Source organism: Hemiscyllium ocellatum, chromosome 17 (genome assembly GCF_020745735.1).
Source record: "Hemiscyllium ocellatum isolate sHemOce1 chromosome 17, sHemOce1.pat.X.cur, whole genome shotgun sequence".
Lineage (NCBI taxonomy): Eukaryota > Metazoa > Chordata > Chondrichthyes > Orectolobiformes > Hemiscylliidae > Hemiscyllium > Hemiscyllium ocellatum.
In genome coordinates this window covers 43991572-44011172 of record NC_083417.1, presented here as the reverse complement: position 1 = coordinate 44011172, position 19601 = coordinate 43991572, and the positions used below count along the sequence as shown (strand labels likewise).

Here is a 19601-nt window from a genome sequence, read left to right as displayed (position 1 = left end):
ATTCTATTATTATGTAAAATATTGGCCATTTATTCATTGTAAATGAACCTTAAAGATCTGTGAGTCGACTGTGTTTTTCTCATCTAGAGATTCCAAAGGATGATGATATTGAGCATTTGATTGGAAAACATTGAAATCTCAAAAGAACATTTGATAAACCTTGCTTTTCTTTAGTATCACCTATAGTGATGGGCATTTCATCAAAGAGACTATCATGTCACTTGAACATGCTAATATAATAAACAGCCTCCGGATTTTCTCTCTCAACATACAATATTATAAGATCATAAAATATTTCCAGCATGGCAGGAGGCCATTCAACCCATTGTATCCCTGTCAGCTCTTTGTGAGATTATTTCAAAAGTGCCTCTCCTCAGTAGCCCAGTGTGATAACCCCTTTTACGGCCCAGGGGAAATCAATAATTAATCTCTCAATGGAACTCAGTAAGTATGACTTCCCTTGGTAACAGTCAATGGCCTGCCCCCAGCTCTAACTTATGCAAAAGAAAAGCAGACCCAGCCCCTTCCTGCTCTCCTTTTGCACTTTTGGTGATTCGCATTGCCTATAATGGGCCTGGCTTGGAAAGAAAATTGTGTGGTTATCCGATGAGGGAGAGTGGGCCTTGCTTGTAAATATTTAATTGGCTACACGGATGATTTTACTAGTGGTGATTAGCAGTTTCAAAATATCCAAAAAAACCCCAGTGATTTAGTGGTGTGAAATTAATTCTGTGTGTGTGATAACACTTCCAGATATATAAAAGAGAAATCAAAAAGAGAAAAAAAACCCAGAAAAATAAAATAAAAGCAGACCCAAGCTACATGGGTGATTACAGGTGGTGCTTAGTAGTTTATATTAAAAATATTCAAAAACAAGTCACAGTGATTTGGCGGTTAGAAAGTCATTCGGTTAAATATCATAGTACTTCCAGATATAGGAGAAAAAAAACAGACACATGGAAGGGTCTACAGAACTGTTTATTCCCTGTGTAGCAGCTTTATTCTGGTGTTCAACAGTTGGGCTTCCTACATTATTGCATCCTGAAAATTCTCCCTCATCACATAACCACTCAATTTTCTTTCAAAGAGGACAATTACAGCTGCCTCCACCATACCCTCAGACAGTGCATTCCAGGTCCTAACCATCTGCTGCATGAAAAATGCTTTTCCTTGTGTTACTGATACTTCTTCTGCCAATGATTTAAAATCACTGTGCATGATCCTCAATCCTTCCACCAACAAGAACAGTTTCTTCCTATCTGCCTATCTTTAGATGTTGTGTCTCTTTAAAAAAAACTGTTAAAGAACATTTTCCTTTGCATAAACCCCTCCCTTAGAGGAAGTAATCAATATTTCAGCGTATAACCTCTTTCTTTTTAACGACGTACGGCAAAATGTCCTTATAACTGCACATATCCACAGAAACAACGTTTCGATTATGTAAAACTGGAAATACTTCAGTTCTTCACATCCATCATTACAACAATTGCCACGTCCATCTTTATTTTGGTGCCTTAGCTCCAGGACAAAACTCAGACTTTAAAGGTTAGTTCATGCTTCAAACTTAGTGCTTCCTATTTTCTAGATTGCAGTAATATGTACGAACTGTCTAAAAATAGTTCAAGATTTGGATTTTCTTTTCTTTCCAACCAGTATTTAAAATATATAAGCTGGGCTTTGTAATGTAATCAGTCTTATTAGATAAACTTTGAGGAACTGTTATTGGAACAAGAGGATTATAACACTATTGTTGTGTGTGGGAGGGATCCACTCCTTTGAGCTGTACATAGACCTGATTCAGTTATAGCAGTGATGGAAATCTGGAACTTGTAATCCTGGAGAGATTTTTGATTTATATTATAATGGACACTTGAATTTCATCTTAAGTTGTCATAGATCCATGTAAGTAATAATCTTGCATGTAGTAAAATTGCAAATAACTGAATATTTTTCAAAAATTAAAGAAAAACAATTTAGTGTCAACCATCTTATCTGAAATGTCACTTATAATGATTGTAAATTCTGAAAGGCATGAACTGTGCTCTTTAGAAAACAGAGAGGTATCCTTTTGGATGGCTTTAAGGAGTTTGTTTGGGTGACAGAGTCTAAAACTAGCAGTCTTACAGAAGAGATAATCACTCCAAAATCCAATAAGAAATTCAGAAAGGACAGCACGGTGGCTCAGTGGTCAGCATGCTGCCTCACAGCGCCAGGGACCCAGCTTCAATTCCTGCCTCGGGTGCCTGTCTATGTGAAGTTTGCACATTCTCCCCGTGTCTGCGTGTGTTTCCTCCCATGGGCCAAAGATATGCAGGCCAGGCAAATTGGCCAAGCTAAATTGCCTATAGTGTTCAGGGACATGTAGGTTAGGGGAAACTTAGAATAAGGGTCTGGGTGGGATACCCTTCGGACAACTGGTGTGGACTTGTTGGGCTGAAGGGCCTGTTTCCACACTGCAGGAATTCTAATTCTAAAATAAAACAAAGAACTGTAATGCTGGAGAGCTGAAACAAATAAAAACAGAAATTACTGGAGAAACTCAGCAAATTTGGTAGCATCTGTGGAGAGAAGACAGTTAATGCTTCGAGTCCAGCTGACTCTGATTCAGGGAATTCAGTTGTAACTTTTTTATAGTGACAATGTGAAACTTGCTACCATATGGAATGATTGCAATACTTAAGGGGAAGAAAGAAAAATGAATGAGGGAGAAAGGAATGGAATGATATATTCATAGGATGAGAATACAATGAATAAGGAGGCTTATGTGGATCAAAAACACCATCAGAGGGCTATTGGAATGCATGACCTATTTTACTGTTATGGCTATCTGCCATGCTCTAGGGCAGATATACACACAGCATTTGTATCCTCACTGGCCACTTTAGTTGTATCTCAAAAAAAATCAAGGACCACATGCAAGGTTTAATGACTCTTTCTCTTTATTTTCATCACTCTCAAGTTATGAATACAAAGAGACATTTTTGATCTGTTTTATCCACCATAAAGGCTAGCAACAGCTCACTATAACTTTTAGTCCCCTTATATTTAGGCAGAACAAATTGAAGTAGGATTTTGTGGTCTAGATTATCAGGACTCATTGGTCTGAATTGGTCTAATGACTGTGCACTCAGCATCCCAGTCTTTGAAATATTTTTTGATATATGGTGTTGATGGAAGTTTCACAATATACTTGCTTCTGGAAAGCTCAGGAGAGCACCTTAAAGGCTGAGGAGATACCATGTGTTATCAATATGATTACGGATGTTTCAGGGACTTTTGCTTTACATTTATCGAGGTCTCAGGAGATTATTACCATAGTGCTTTATTTAACAGTATTTACATAAAAGGCTGAAGAGTGCATTCATGCGAAAATGCAGGAAACGTGTTTCGTATAAAATGAAAAGACATCTTGAACTTGCTAACTTTGCCACAGATGGCTCAGGAACTGCTGACAAAAATTCCTGTTTTGAAGCATTTAGAAGTATGATAGATAGATTTCTTTGAATTATTGTTGTTTCCATGTTAATTTCAATAGAGGACTTTTTAAAAAATTTAATGTATTTTTCTAATCAATCTTACGGAGTAAGGCTGCAAAATTGAACTCGATAGGTTGCTCTTTAATGAGCCAGTATAGACACCATGAGTTGACTGGCCTCATAGATTCTCTAGAATGGCCCACTGAGTCCGCACCAACCCTCTGAACAGCATCCCACCCAGATCAAATGTCCCACCCTATCCCTGCAATCTCACCTTCTTTTCCTTCTCTATTGTAAATTCTATGATTCCACTGTTTCAGAATCCAACCAGATAATGGATTTTGGGAGCCAGTGTGAAGAAGAAAACAGGTATACAAAATAAAAGTTCAAGTTAATCCTCAGGCTAAAAATCAGCTAAAATAGCAAGATAAAGTTTGGTTGAGAGAAACCAAATTAAAATCTGAGAAATCAACACAAGGTCTCTGAATATGGTAAACCTAGCAGGCTCAGAAATTGAATGATCAAGCTGACAAGAGAAGATCAATTCCTAGCATATGGAATGTGATCCTCAGACCAAACAGGGTCCAAAGGGATCAAAGTAACTACGACTCTTACTCACATCCTATCTGCTACCACAGATGGAGGTATAATCACCATTTGTAATTAGACAATTGACAGAGGCACTGGAAAATGTGGCATTATGAATCACCACTCCCCCAACTCATTCAAGAATGTGCAAGATGTGCAGTGCATATACGAACATACATGTTAGCCATTAGTTAAAATTGTTGAAATTCAGTAGTGGCTGCTTAACTCTTCACAACCAAATTATAGTGGCCATAGAATGCTGGGTATATTCATGCATGATCAGACGTGCAGCTGCCATTAAATGGCATCCGGCACCTGCATCTCAAATTTGGAAACATCTATCAGACAGAAAGCTGTCATAAACCTGGTGGAAGTTCTTGCACAGGACAATTTATAATGTGTCAGTCCACTTAATGTTTTAAATCTCTATTCTGATGCTCCATAATAAGGCTTGTGCATCACTTCTTACTTCATCAAATTCTTTACATGAAAGCTAAGAGATGCACCTTCAAGTTTTGGAGAAAATCCAGATTAGTAAGAAATGAATCAACTGAGACAAAACTGGAGCTGCAATATAGTCATAAAATAATTAACAAGTAAAGGATTAATGTAGAGAATCTGTAGCTAAAATATTTCACAACTCATTAAATTGTAAATTTATAATTATAGCGTAACTAATATTCATATGTTTGGGGTTAAAGCTTATAGAAACATATTCCCAGAATAGATAACTGCATGCTTGTCAGGAAAAATCACTGCAGTCAATCAAAAAAGCAATAAATCAGGAGAATGCAATAAGACTAACTGAGTGTTGAGGATGCAAGTGACTGGAGAAAGTAAGGATTGCAGATGCTGGAGATCAAAGTTGAAGAGTGTGGTGCTAGAAAGGTACAGCTGGTCAGGCAGCATCTGAGGATCAGGAGCCCTTCATCAGGAATGAGGCTTGTGGCCCAAAGGGGCTGAGAGATAAATAGTTGGGGGTGGGGATGGAGATGGGGAGGGTAGGTGGTGGAGCTGGGGGAGGAAGGTAGCTGGGATGCAATAGGTAGGACAGTTCGAAAGGCGTTGTCGAGTTTGCAGTTTGGATTTAGGATAAGGCAGGGGTAGGGAAAGTGAAGAAGCTGGTGAAATCCACATTGATCCCATGTGGTTAGAAGGTCCCAAGGTGAGAGATGAGGTGTTCTTCCTTCAGGCATCAGGTGGTTCAGGTTAGGCGGTGGAGGAGGTCCAGGACTTGCATTTCCTTGGTTGTGTGTATGGGGGAGTTGAAGTGTTCAGTCACAGGGTGGTGGGGTTGTTTAGTGCATGTGTCCCAGAGATGTTGCCTGAAATGTTCTGCAAGTTGGCGTCCTGCCTCCTCAATGTAGAGGAGACTACATTGGGAGCAATGATCAGAGTAGATTAAGCGTGTGGAAGTACAGGTAAATCTCTGTTGGATGTGGAAGGATCCTTTGGGACTGTGGACAGAGATAAGGGGGTGAGGTGCAGGCAAAGGTTCTGCATTTTTTGCGGTGGTAGGGGAAGGTGCCGTGAGTAGAGGGTGTGTTAGTGGGGAGCATGGACCTAACAAGGGAGTCCTCCCTCTGTTTGACCATTCATATTTCCTCCCAGACTTGCTGGCACCAGTCCTCAGGTACCAACCTTGTTCATGGCCAAACTGTATTGCTTTCTTCAGAGTCGAAGAGACTGTAGAAACCTGTGATCAAGAACCAACCTTGCAATTAACCTCCAGACCTGGCTTGACAAACAAACAACGGTTCCTTTTTTATATATAACACAAGCTGCTACCCACAATGCAAATGTCATTTTCAGCTCACAGTTTAGAAAATTGACAAAATTATTTAAAAAATGAAAAACGCAGCAAGGCTCTGACATAAGATCTTGCGGAAGGCATATCTGTTGTCTTAATTGTCCTCATAATCCTAAGAAAATTGTTAAAGCTACAAGTACTTAATTGCTATAATGCAATAAACTACATCATGTTTAAGGGCAAGAGACTTTTTCTCATTCAGCCTTACTGAAGGCTTTCCTTTACAACTATAAACAGAGTAAGCCCTTAGAAACAGTCAAGGACAGGGGATTGTGACAGAGACCTCTCTAAACACAAGCTAATGGTGTTTGACATTACAGCCAAACAACATTCATATGTTTCTGATTTGGAGATTAGATTACTTACCATGTGGAAACAGGCCCTTTGGCCCAACAAGTCCACACCACCCCTCCAAAGAACAACCCACCCAGACCCATTGCCCTAGATTTACCCCTTCACCTAACACTTCAGACAATTTAGCATGGCCAATTCACCTAACCTGCACATGTTTGGACTGTGTGAGGAAACCCTCACAGACATGGGGAGAATGTGCAATTTCCACACAGACAGTTGGCTGAGACAGGAATTGAACCTGGGCCTCTGGCGCTATGAGGCAGCAGTGCTAACCACTGTGCCACCGTGCCACCCAGTGCTGTGTTGGACTGGGATGTACAAAGTTACAAATCACACAACACCAGGTTATAGTCCAACAGGTTTAATTGGAAGCACCAGCTTTCGGAACGCCGCTCCTTCATCAGATGGTTGATGAAGGAACCACCTAATGAAGGAGCGACATTCTGAAAGCTAGTGCTTCTAATTAAACCTTTTGGACTATAAACGGGTGTTGTGTGATTTGCAACTTCATATATTTTGGCTTTCAGGGAACATTACATACAAGATTCCATGCAACATGTCTCTAAAATGGAATAAACAAGATGTTGTAGATTACTCCAGTGTGCAAACACATGATTTCTGCTCATCACATTATACATAAATCTTTCGTGTACCAGAGAGAAGGTTGCAGATGCAACTAAGTTAGACTCTAGGGACCATTGCACTGTTCACAATAATGGCAGCATTCACACTAGGTTTAATCTGTAGATTTTCAAAGTCTAAAAGATTGACTCAATATTGCATGTGACATCCAATTTGGAATTTCCAGAATTTGGATTGTTTTTATACAGTCTTCAGCAGTACCAAGACACAGAGAAAGCTATTTCTAGTGACTGTAGTGAAATAAGATCAGAATGAGGCAAAAGAAATGAATAAAATATGCACAGAGAGAGAGACGGAAAAATATGAGCAAGTAACTACTACCAATCCAAATCTACCATCACGTTTGGAAATATTTATCATTAGAAGTTGTAGCACCATGAAACACCACACAAAGAAATCAAGTAATGTGCAAAGTACCTAAAGACTATAAAATGATTAAATGGCAAAAGTTCTGCAGTGGAAGAAGACAACTCATCACTACTTTCTCAATAACAGCTAGGTATGGGCAAGAAATGCTAGCCCAGCCAGTAATGCCCGTATCCCGTGACTGAATGCAAAATAACTTAATATTAGACAAACAAATAATCAAGAACTGCAGATGTGGGAAATCTAAATCAAAAACAGAAATTGCTGGAGAAACTCAGCAGGTCTAGCAGAATGAGTGGAAAGAAAGCAGAGTTAATGTTTCAGATCCAAAAACCCTTCTTCAGGACTGATAAACATTCTCCAGCAATTTCTGTTTTTGTAACTTACAGTAGGATTGCAATTAGAAAGACAACAGGAGGCATTGATGAAAGAAACTAAAGGGCATTCCTAATGGGTGCCAATGTCCATGGACCAGAACAGCATTCAATTTATCCTTGGTAATTTCTGGAGATCCCAGTTCCAGCTTGTTCATACATTTATAAAATAACTCCCACATTTGTCTCAATTCATTCTCAGGCTTTTTTTTAACTTTTAGGTATTTTGAGAAATTTCCAAGAATATAAACACACATGTCTTCTTTGCATTCTTATAGATAACTGCAAAGAACAAATCCTCCACATTAGGACTTCAAATTTGGATATACATACTACGGTAAAAATGCTTCATTTAATTACACAAGCAATCTTCAATTCATTAACCTTTACAGTTAATTAATGCTAACCAATCATTCATCCATAGATCCTCTTCAGACAGGCAATGTAACAATATAACCTTGTGATTTTTTTTAGCGTACAGGTTGTTAAAACAATGGAAGATTACAAACAAAAAGATTCATCAGTGAACAATGAGCTTTCAGCAGCATTTTGCTATAAAACCTCCATTAAGGAACAAAGTGTTACTGGGGCTGCACAAGGATGCAGTAGTGATGTTTCACAACAAAACAAAGGTAAATGAAGTGGTGTAACTAAACACAACAAAAGAGAGGTTTACATCACATTTAATGCTTAATTGTGTTATTAACATGCAATTTGAATACTTTCCAACCCATTCAGGGTTTATGTCCAAATTTTGTTGGCATCTTTAATGCTCAGTTTTATCTTGAGTAAAACAGCACAAAACATTGAGCATCTGTGAATTATTCTTCCTAAACCTTGGAAGAGATAGGGCAACATGTTGGCACAGCATGTTAAAACAGCAGAGTAGCAGGTTTTTCTGTTTCTGGGCTCTACAGTCTTTGGTTTTTCACTTATTTAGTTTAATGAGCAGAACATTGTGGACCTTGAGGCACAGGTAATAGAAAATCCCTTCTGTTGAGGCAAGAACAATCCAGGGTTATGATTAATAAGATCTTTAAATGGAAGGTAGAAAAACCATTTAAATAAAGTAAAGAAGATTATGAATTTAGCACAAAACACCATTGAATATTGCTTTGTTAATATGCTGTTATATGCAGATCTGGATACACCATTAAAGTAAGCATATTAACATCATAGAAGATTCACTGGAATCATATCAGAAATGAAGGGAAGAAGGCTCAGAAACTTCTTTTTTCTCATTGGGTCAGAAAAAGCTAGAGAGAAATAATAGAAATGTTCAAGATGAAGAAAGGCAATAAAAGGGCAGATTGTGTCAAATTTGTAACAAATGTAACAAGCAACAAGCAACATGTACTTGAAGATGTCATGAGAAGAATAGAGTCAAAATATTAAGGTTTTTTTGAAGCATTTTGTCATTAGAAAGGTTAGCTGCAAGTAGCTATTCAAGTGGAGTTCATAACATGAAGTTTTAGAGAACTGAAGAGCATTCAAAAAGGAATGAAAGAGAATACCAGTAATTAGGAAGAGAATAAATAGCTTCAGTTTACAAACTAGCATAGGTGGCAAGTACAACAAGTCAATCAAATGGCTTCCATCTATACTGTAATTTCTCTGATATCTGGGACAGATAGGGTGTGGGCATACTAGCATTTGATCTCTCCAGCAAATATTCCATAAAAAATACATCATAACAAAAGTTTGAAACATTATATTGATGAATTGATTTCAAGCCTTAAAAAGAAGTTCAACTTGAAGGTTTTACTAACATTCCAATGCGTTAAAATAAAGTCAATTCATAGGCTGTCTTCCTTTCTTAGCCCCTTCCAGCGCAACAGTCCCAGAAGCTACACTAACCACAAAACAGCTGTTGCAGTATTGGAATAATATGAATAAAAAGGTGAAGCCAATTCGATTGCTCTTTGATATACCAGAAACTAGAACTGTAGAAGAACAGGGGTCCAAATATGTGGTAAGTTTGAGTCACTAATTTGAATCATATGTAATTATACAGCAGATAATGGCCAAATAATGATTACAAGGGCCAAAAATGTTATTGGACCAATATTTCAAGGAGTTTATAACTAGTTTAAGTCTAGATCATAGTCTTTGGATATATTTTCCATTTTGAGTGCAATTGACAATCTGGCTGCAAATTGGGCTTGGAATATCATTTTATTTCCAAAGCAAAAGTTTAGTCAACAGTTTAAACATATTTGCACAATCAGAAATTTAAAGTCTTCCATGAGCCAGCACAGCATAATAAAATGCAATTCTTTATAATCTTTTATATTAAAAGTACATTCGGTGCCATTTTGAAGAGCGGTAACTTGATGCAATTGTATTGATACCTCTGAAAGTGGGTTTAATGTCCTGGTCCATCAGACGTGAGGACGATGATTTTAAATCATTCAAGGAGGATTCATGGTCATTTAGAGAGGCAACAATTGATAAGGGATAGTCAGCATGGTTTTGGGCCAGAAAAATCATGTCTCACAAACTTGATTGAGTTTTTTGAGGAGTTACCAAAACAATTAATGATGGCAGGGCAGTAGATGTTGTTTATTTGAATTTTAGTAAAGCCTTCGACAAGGTTCTGCATAGTAGTCAATTAGTAAAGTTAGGTCACATGGGATTCAGAGTGAGTTTTCAAATTGGATACATAATTGTATCCACACCTGAACCTGAAGAAAAATGATCGCAATGATTCATGATCGTATCTTTTATGATGTTAAATGATTTCTGTTATCAGTTATCACTTGTATCCAGCATCACTGGTGATGTTGAAAAACTTAAGCAGCCAATCATATCGAAGAATCTTTACAGACAGTAAACTGAGTAGTACAAAGTATTGAATATCCTTCATTTCAAATAAAGATTGTGCGATACATATGGGATTAAAGCAGAAGGTGAAATGTTACAATTTTTTAATATTACAATCTAGGGATATTTTATAATAATGGAAAAAACTAACATTCCACAAAAATAAAATCAGTTTATCATGGGCAGTGAAGGTGTTCAGGGCTGTTGGCCCCGCAGATTGTAGTCCCTTTGTGCTGACTGTTCCAAAGAAATGTACATAATTTGAGTAATTGCACTATGACCATTGATTATGGAGCAGATCCTAAAGATGTACCACAATGCACTTAGAGGCCTGGGATGTCTTTCTGGAGAATATTATCTTGAATCAGATGAGTGTGTGAGACCAACTGAGCATCTGCTGAGGAAATTTCCAGTTGCCCTCAGGTTTAGCCTGAGATATGAGATAGAAAATGAAGACTCCTACCGCATGGCAGCAGGGATACAATCTGGAAAGTCGAGAGCTTGCATTGACCTAAACAAAACTGTGAGCTATCAGTAGCCAATGTCAACCATTAAAGGAATTTTGCCAGAAAATGGAAAGGCAAAAGCCTATCCTAGATACTCATGATGGTTGCTGGTAAGTGAAGCTGAATAAAAGCAGCAGCTTTCTAACTGTGTTTAGGATGCCCTTTGGGATGTTTGTGTATGCTGTTTGGCATTTCCATGACTCCAGAGAAGTATCTATACAAACAACATAAAACTGTGAGTAGTCTGCGATAGTGGATGATCTGTTAGTTTATGGATGCTCAGACAAAATAGAAGAAGCCATGTCAAAACAACATCATAATTTACAGTTAGACAGAACTCCCCAGATTTATCTGTTGTTTGCAAGCAGCAGAAGCTTTTTTGCACAGTTGCAGAAAGTTGAGATCTGTAGCAGTGATGGACCACCCAACAGATGTAAAAGCAGTACAAAGATTTGTTGTATTTGTCAATGATTTAAGATATTTATGACCCAATTTTTCATTAGAGGGTGAACCACTGCACCAACTCACCGCAAAGGATGTATGACTGGGGCACAGAGCAATAAATAATGTTCACTGATGTCAAAAAATTAGTGACGGCAATGGCAGTGCTGAAATACTATTGTATAAATGATAAAGTCACTATGTGCTGCAACATCAGCCAGACAGAACTTAATGCAGCAAGAAATACTTGTGTATTTGCATTCTGGGTATCAGCACAAGTGGAATGATGATGTGTTCAGATCGAGGAAGAGTACCTAATCATTATCTTTGCTTGTATACTTTTTCAGCTGAAAATGTGTTGCTGGTTAAAGCACAGCAGGTTAGGCAGCATCTCAGGAATAGGGAATTCGATGTTTCGAGCATAAGCCCTTCATTAGGAATGAGAGAGAGTAGCCAAGCAGGCTAAGATAAAAGGTAGGGAGGAGGGACTTGGGGGAGGGGCGATGGAGGTGGGACAGGTGGAAGGAGGTCAAGGTGAGGGTGATAGGCCGGAGTGGGGTGGGGGCGGAGAGGTCAGTAAGGAGATTGCAGGTTAGGAGGGCGGTGCTGAGTTGAGGGAACCGACTGAGATACTTTTTCATCAATACTGACCTACAAAAGACAGTGCCAGTTGGTATCAAGGGCAGTCACTCTCACTCCACCTCTGGAGTTCTAATCTTGTGTCCATGTTTGAACAAGGCTGTGATGGGGTCAGGAGCTGAGTAGCCCCAATAGAATCCAACTGAGCCTCAGTGATCTAGTTATTGCCATGCAAGTGTTGCTTCATAGCACTGTTGATTGACCCTTCTTTCATTTTGCTGATCGTGGAGTATTAATTTGCTGGATTGGACTTTTCTTGCTTTTGTTTGTGGACAGGATACTTCTGGGCAACTTTCCACATTGTCAGGTTGATGCCAGTTTTGTAGCTGTATTGAACAGGCTAGAGCGTAACTAATTCTGGACCACAAGATATCAGTATAAGTTTTCAGGGCCAAATGTCCCCTCACCTCTGAGGGTTCACACACACCAATTGACAAGCCAATGCCATTTCCAGATTGACCTTCAGTATCAGAAGTCACTGCTGTGTACAAACCTTGGAGGTCCATGGGGAAGAAAAAGAAATTGTGGGAACATAGATCAGGCCTCCTAAACTTTGCAATATTCATTTCCTTCAGCTATTTTTTGACATCACATGGAGTGAATTTTATTCAACAAATATATTGCTGTTCACCCTAATGTAAATAATACAGGTAAACCTCAGGCTGTACTATGTTTTAATTTATTGTTCCCACTCAAAATTGATCTATTTCCCAAAGTATAATATTTTTAATTTTCATGAGAATTCAGAATATGGGAATAGCTCTTAGGATAATAGCTCAAGCATTTAGTACTGAGATTAGGAGAATCCATGATTATACTGAGTGGAGGCCAGTGGATCTGTTTGGTCCCAGCCTACTACTATTTTATATGTTCTTGTGAAAAATAATTGAATGGAAATGTTTTGCCTGTACTAAAACCAACTCTACCAAGTTCTTTAAATGCTAAGTTCCTGTTCTGTTCCTAAGAATGTCATACTATTAAAATACGCTTTGTACCATTTGTGTTTTCAACTGTTACTGCCATTAGATCCACTTCAAACTAATTTGACAGAAGACAATTGTTAGATAGTACAGAATCATTCCGCAGCTACTTCCTCTTTAATAAGAGAAGTGAACCACTTGTGAGACATTTTACAATTATTTTATACAACAAAAAGAGGAACAGTGAGCTTCCAGGGAAACTTACTACTCATTGAAACGGTGAAAGTTTCAGTCATTTAATGTTGAGCACAAAAACTAGTTTTTCGTTTTAAAGATATAAGATATAATGTCAAACAACTGTACAAAATATTGATCATTTACATTACTTAAACTTAAGAAAATTGTTTCATTTTTACACTGCATAAGTTTCCATTTAATTATTTTCAGGGAATGCCGCAGAGTACTGTATTTCCACTTTAGTGGTATTGTTGTCCATTTGTAAGAGCAAGTATTGAACAAAGAAAGCAAACACTGCAGAACTGGTCGCTGTCGACTCATGAGATTAACTGGGAGTGTGCATATCGATGATGTCAATGTCACAGGAATAAGTGGAGAAAACTAGAGGGAAACCTAAACTCCACCAGGGCATTGAGAGAATGTATGTGTATATCAAGCTACACGTTCATGCAGAAAGTTCCTTGGACCTGCTGGGACCAGTGTCCTGGTGAATCAAGTACCTAGGGCTGTAGAGAGGGCATTTAATTAGGGGTTTGGGGGAGAAAATTATTGGCTTATAATTGTAGAAAGAATACAGCAGCATTTCAGGGCAGTTATTTAGATATTGAAACCCAAAGTGGGACAGAAAGAGACAAAATATAGAAAAATGGCAGTAGACAGGGTGAAGGGGGGTGGGGAAAAAGTGGTAAAAAAATGGCTCAACATGAACGCACATAGTATTTGAAACAAAATAAATGAACTCATGGCACAAATAAAGGTTATTGAGTGTGTGATCTTATAGCTATTACTGAGACTAAAGGAATTGAGGGTTTGGTTAAGAAATAGAAGGAAGCATATGTCAGGTATTGACAAGGTAGATCGAATGAATCCTTAGAAGAGTATAAAGGCAGTAATGGTATACTTAAGAGGGAAATCAGGAGGGCAAAAAGGGGACGTGAGATGGTTTTGGCAACTAGAGTTAAGGAGAATGCAAAGGATGTTTACAAATACATTAAGGACAAAAGGGTATTGAGGGAGAGAATAGGGCCCCTCAAAGATCAGCAAGATGGCCTTTGTGTGGAGCCACTGGAGATGGGGGAGATACTAAACAAGTATTTTGCATCAGTGTTTACTGTGGAAGAGGACATGGAAGATATAGAATGTAGGGAAATAGATAGTGACATCTTGAAAAATGGCCATATTACAGAGGAGGAAGTGTTGGATGTCTTGAAACACATCAAAGTGGATAAATCACCAGGACCTGATCAGGTGTACTCTAGAACTCTGTGGGAAGCTTTGGAAGTGATTACTGGGCCCCTTGCTGATATATTTGTATCATCGATAGTCACATGTGAGGTGCTGGAAGACTGGAGGTTGGCTAACATGGTGCCACTGTTTAAGATGAATGATAAGGACAAGCCAGGGAACTATAGACCAGTGAGCCTGACATCAATGGTGGGCAAGTTGTTGGAGGGAATCCTGAGAGGCAGAATGTACATGTATTTAGAAAGGCTAGAACAAATTAAGGATAGTCAACATGGCTTTGTGCATGGGAAATCATGTCTCACAAACTTGATTGAGTTTTTTGATGAAGTAACAAAGAGGATTGATGAAGGCAGAGTGGTGGATGTAATCTTTATGGACTTCAGGAAGCCATTTGTCAAGGTTCCCCATGGGAGACTGGTCAGCAAGGTTAGATCTCATGGAGATCTCAGGGAGAACTAACCATTTGGATATAGAACTGGCTTGAAGGTAGAAGACAGAGGATGGTGGTGGAGGATTGTTTTTCAGACGGGAGGCCTGTAACCAGTGGAGTGTCACAAAGATTGGTGCTGGGTCCACTACTTTTCGTCATTTATATGAATGATTTGGGTGTGAGCATTAGAGTTACAGTTAGTAGGTTTGCAGATGACACCAAAATTGGAGGTGTAGTGGACAGCGAAGAAGGTTACCACAGATTACAATGGGATCTTGATCAGATGTGCCAATGGACTAAGAAGTGGCAGATGGAATTTAATTTAGATAAATGCAAGGTGCTGCATTTTGAGAAAGCAAATCAGAGCAGGACTTATACACTAAATGGTAAGGCACTGGAGAGTGTTGCTGAACAAAGAGACCTGGGAGTGCAAGTTCATAGCTCCTTGAAAGTGGAGTCGCAGGTAGATAGGATAGTGAAGGCATTTGGTATGCTTTCCTTTATTGGTCAGAGTATTGAGTACAGGAGTTGGGAGGTCATGTTGTGGCTGTGCAGGCTGTGCAGGACATTGGTTAGGCCACGTTTGGAATATTGCTTGCAGTTCTAGTGTACGTCCTATCACAAGGATGTTGTGAAATGGGAAAGGGTTCAGAATAGATTTACAAGGATGTTGCCGGTGTTGGAAAATTTGAGCTATAGGAAGAGGCTCAATAGGCTGGGGCTGTTTTCCCTGGAGTGTCAGAGGCTGAGGGGTGACCTTATAGAGGTTTATAAAATCATGAGGGGCATGGAGGTGGGCAGAGGGGGTGAGGTGGCCTTGTTAGTTAAGAACAAAATTAAATCTATGGCACTGAATGACATAGCGTCGGATGATGTGGAGTCTGTGTGGGTGGAATTGAGGAACCACAAAGGCAAAAAAACCATAATGGGAGTTATGTACAGACCTCCTAACAGTGCTCAGGACCAGGGGCGCAACATGTACCAGGAAATAGAGGAGGCATGTCAGAAAGGCAAGGTCACGGTGATCATGGGAGACTTCAATATGCAGGTGGACTAGGTAAATAATGTTGCCAGTGGATCCAAAGAAAGGGAATTCATGGAATGCTTACAGGATGACTTTTTGGAACAGCTTGTCATAGAGCCCACAAGGGAGCCGGCTATTCTGGGCCTAGTGCTATGTGATGAACCAGACTTTATAAAAACTCTTAAAAGTAAGGGAACACTTAGGAAGCAGCGATCATAATATGGTAGCGTTCAGTCTGCAGTTTGAAAGAGAGAAGGCAAATCGGATGTAATGGTGTTACAGTTAAATAAAGGTAATTATGTGGGCATGAGAGAGGAACTGACAAAAATAGACTAGAAGCAGAGCCTAGCGGGGAAGACAGTAGAGCAAAAATGGTAGGAGTTTGTGGGTATAATTGAGGACACTGTACAGAGGTTCATCCCCAAGAAAGGAAAAATTATCCGGGGTGGGATTAGACAGCCATGGCTGACAAAGGAAGTCAGGAAATGTATTAAAGAAAAAGAGAGATCCTATAAAGTGGCCAAGAGCACTGGGAAATCAGAAGACTAGAAAAACAAACAGAGGATAACAAAGAGAATAAAAGGAAGGAGAGGATCAAATATGAAGGTAGGCTAGCCAGTAATATTAGAAATGATAGTAAAAGTTTCTTTCAATACATAAGAAACAAACGACAGGCAGAAGTAGACATTGGGCCACTTCAAACTGATGCTGGAAGCCTAGTGATGGGAGATCAGGAAATAGCAGGACAACTTTACAAGTACTTTGCGTCAGTCTTCACAGTGGAAGACATGAGTAATATCCCAACAATCAAAGGGAGTCAGGGGGCTGAGTTGAGTATGGTTGCCATTACAAAAGAGAAAGTGCTAGGAAAGCTAAAAGGTCTTAAAATTGATAAATCTCCTGGCCCCAATGGGCTACATCCTAGATTCTGAGGGAGGTGGCTGAGGAAATAGCGGAGGCATTGGTTGAGATCTTTCAAACATCACTGGAGTCAGGGAAAGTCCCGGATGATTGGAAGATCGCTGTTGTAACCCCCTTGTTCAAGAAAGGATCAAGACAAAAGATGGAAAATTATAGATCAATTAGCCTAATCTCGGTTGTTGGTAAAATTCTAGAATCCATCATTAAGGATAAGGTTTCTAAATTCATGGAAGAGCAGAGTCGGATTAGAACAAGTCAACATGGATTTAGTAAGGGGAGGTTGTGCCTGACAAACCTATTGGAATTCTTTGAAGAGGTGACAAGTAGGTTAGATCAGGGAAACCCAGTGGATGTGGTCTATCTAGACTTCCAAAAGGCCTTTGATAAGGTGCCACAAGGGAGGCTGCTGTGCAAGGTGAGGGCCCATGGTGTTTGAGGTGAGCTATTGGTATGGATTGAGGATTGGCTGTCTGACAGAAGGCAGAGAGTTGGGATAAGAGGTTCTTTTTCGGAATGGCAGCCGGTGACAGGCGGTGTCCCGCAGGATTCAGTGTTGGGGCTGCAGCTGTTCACATTACATATAAATCTGGATGAAGGGACTGGGGGGCATTCTAACGAAGTTTACCGATGATACAAAGTTAGGTGGACAGGCAGGTAGTACTGAGGATGTGGGGAGGCTGCAGAAGGATCTAGACAATTTGGGAGAGTGGTCCAGGAAATGGCTGATGGAATTCAGTGTGAGCAAATGTGAGGTCTTGCACTTTGGAAAAAAGAATACAAGCATGGACTACTTTCTAAACGGTGAGAAAATTTGTAAAGCCAAAGTGCAAAGGGATCTGGGAGTGCTAGTCGAGGATTCTCTGAAGGTAAACATGCAGGTTGAGTCCGTGATTAAGAAAGCGAATGCAATGTTGTAATTTATCTCAAGAGGGTTGGAATATAAAAGCATTGTTGTGCTACTGAGACTTTATAAAGCTCTGGTTAGGCCCCATTTGGAGTACTGTGTCCAGTTTTGGTCCCCACACCTCAGGAAGGACATACTGGCACTGGAGCATGTCCAGCGGAGATTCACAGGGATGATCCCTGGAATGGTAGGTCTAACATACGAGGAACGGCTGAGGATCCTGGGATTGTATTCATTAGAGTTTAGAAGATTAAGGGGAGATCTAATAGAAACTTACAAGATAATACATGGCTTGGAAAGGGTAGACACTAGGAAATTGTTTCCATTAGGTGAGGAGACGAGGACCCGTGGACACAGCCTTAGAATTAGAGGGGATAAATTCAGAACAGAAATGCGGAGACATTTCTTCAGCCAGAGAGTGGTGGGCCTGTGGAATTCATTGCCGCAGAGTGCAGTGGAGGCCGGGACGCTAAATATCTTCAAGGCAGAAATTGATAAATTTTTGATGTCACAAGGAATTAAGGGCTATGGGGAGAACGCGGGTAAGTGGAGTTGAAATGCCCATCAGCCATGATTGAATGGCGGAGTGGACTCGATGGGCCGAATGACCTTACTTCCATTCCTATGTCTTATGGTCTTATGGTCTTATGAGTTGGGTAAATAGACAAAGTCGCATCTCTGGGATGGGGGAATCCAGAACTAGAGGGCATAGGTTTAGGGTGAGAGGGGAAAGATATAAAAAAGACCTAAGGGGTAACATTTTCACACAGAGGGTGGTGTGTATATGGAATGAGCTGCTAGCGGAAGCAGAGTCTAGTACAATTGCAACATTAAAAGGCATTTGTATGGGTATATGAATAGGAAGGGTTTGGAGGGATATGGGCTGGGTGCTGGCAGGTGGGACTGGATTGGAGTGGGATATCTGGTCGGCATGGACGAGTTGGAATGAAGGGTTTGTTTCCGTGCTGTACCTTTCTATGACTCTATGACTGTATGGTTACAAAGAAATCAAAGCTGGGAACTAAATATTCAGGAGTATGTGACTTTCTGAAAGGAAGGAAATGGAGCTATTGTGACTTTGTTGGTCGGGGATGGATTAAGTGCAATAGCAAGAAATTATCTTGGACGGCACGGCGGTACAGTGGTTAGCACTGCTGCCTCACAGCGCCAGAGACCTGCGTTCAATTCCTGCCTCAGGCGACTGATTGTGTGGAGTTTACACATTCTCCCCGTGTCTGCGTGGGTTTCCTCCGGGTGCTCCGGTTTCCTCCCACAGTCCTAACAGTGCAGGTTAGGTGAATTGGCTATGATAAATTGCCCATAGTGTGAGGTGAGGGGGTAAATGTAGGGGAATGGGTCTGGGTGGATTGTGCTTCAGCGGGTTTGTGTGGACTTGTTGGGCCAAAGTGCCTGTTTCCACACTGTAAGTAATCTAATCTAATCTAATAAAAGGGTGTAGGACCCATCTGGGTGGAGATATGAAATAAAATGGGGAAGAAGACACTGGTATGAGAGGTCTTTAAGTCCCCTAACAATCGTTACACAATAGGATTGAGAATGAATTGGGAGGTAGTGAAGGTATGTAAGAAAGGCAGTGTGTTAATCATGGGTGACTTCATTCTTCATGTAGATTGGAAAAGTTAGATTTGCAGAGGTAGCCATGAGGAAGAATTCATAGCGTGTATTTGGGATAGTTTCCTACAAAAAAACATTATGGATCCAACTAGAGATCAAGTTATTTTGGATCTGGTGTTACAAGAGGCACATTTAATAAAATATGTCGGAATAAAAGATCCCCTGGGAAACAGTAACCAAAACAGGGGAGAATTTAGCATTCAGTTTGAGAGGGAAAAACCTGGGTTGGAAAAACTTTGCTAAATTTAAATAAGGGTAATTACAAA

The 19601-nt window shown here is 39.9% G+C and overlaps 1 protein-coding gene across 3 annotated transcripts in view; it reads left to right on the top strand.

Moving 5' to 3' along the window:
• snx20 (sorting nexin 20) overlaps window positions 1-19601 on the top strand; it is a 35177-nt gene that overhangs the window by 1928 nt on the left and 13648 nt on the right. Inside the window, exons 1-4 of one of the 3 annotated variants that reach the window (XM_060837711.1) lie at window positions 1399-1545; window positions 7889-7947; window positions 8085-8242; window positions 9431-9582. In XM_060837711.1, coding sequence (XP_060693694.1) covers window positions 8104-8242; window positions 9431-9582 — 291 coding nt within the window. In that variant the 5' untranslated portion in view covers window positions 1399-1545; window positions 7889-7947; window positions 8085-8103. Of the gene's footprint in view, window positions 1-1398; window positions 1546-7648; window positions 7734-7888; window positions 7948-8084; window positions 8243-9430; window positions 9583-19601 lie in introns of those variants that run through there. The other 2 variants (XM_060837712.1, XM_060837710.1) reach the window with 2 other exon arrangements.